Source organism: Dipodomys ordii, unplaced genomic scaffold (assembly GCF_000151885.1).
Source record: "Dipodomys ordii isolate 6190 unplaced genomic scaffold, Dord_2.0 Scaffold50, whole genome shotgun sequence".
Classification (NCBI taxonomy): Eukaryota; Metazoa; Chordata; class Mammalia; order Rodentia; family Heteromyidae; genus Dipodomys; species Dipodomys ordii.
This window is the reverse complement of record NW_012267266.1, coordinates 3,717,598-3,718,120: the sequence shown is the minus strand read 5'-3', so window position 1 is coordinate 3,718,120 and position 523 is coordinate 3,717,598. Positions and strand designations below refer to the sequence as shown.

At 49.9% G+C, this 523-nt stretch overlaps 1 protein-coding gene across 1 annotated transcript in view; it reads right to left on the bottom strand.

Moving 5' to 3' along the window:
* Positions 1 to 299: 299 nt before the first annotated feature.
* Nrg2 (neuregulin 2) overlaps positions 300 to 523 on the bottom strand; it is a 199,703-nt gene continuing 199,479 nt past the window's right edge. Inside the window, exon 12 of the mRNA XM_013020307.1 lies at positions 300 to 523. Coding sequence (XP_012875761.1) covers positions 366 to 523 — 158 coding nt within the window. The 3' untranslated portion in view covers positions 300 to 365.

Genomic DNA, 523 nt, shown 5'->3' with positions numbered 1-523 from the left:
CCCAACACACCCTGCAACCCAGTGTCTCTCCAGGAGCCCCAGATTAGCGTTACAGCAAAAGGCACCACAATATAGGTTTCTATTAAAGAGTCAAAAAATTGGCCCATCTCTCTTTTTTTTTTGTTGTTTCTTTTTTTTCCCGAAGCTGTAAATCAGGATGTTACATATAAATAGTTTCCCTATAAAAACGTCTTTGCCGTTAGCTATTATAAGACAATTTTTGCTAAAATGAAAATAAAACATTTTGTTATACTTTTTTTTCCTTTTATAGAAAATAAAAATATTTTTATTTCCCCCCCTCCTCTCTCCAATCGGCAGTCTCTGTTCTCCTTGAAGACAGCGGGGCGGGCGAGGCGGAGGGGGCCCTAGAGGGGCGCTGAGTCCTGCTTGGCCCGCGGGGACGGCCCGCGGCTGTGTCTGCTGCTGGCCCGCGTGCTGTGGCTGTCCAGGGAGTAGTAAGTCCTGCTGTCGGCCGCCGGGCACAGCGGCGGCGAGTCCGAGCGCAGCGCGTCGTGCGCCGCGC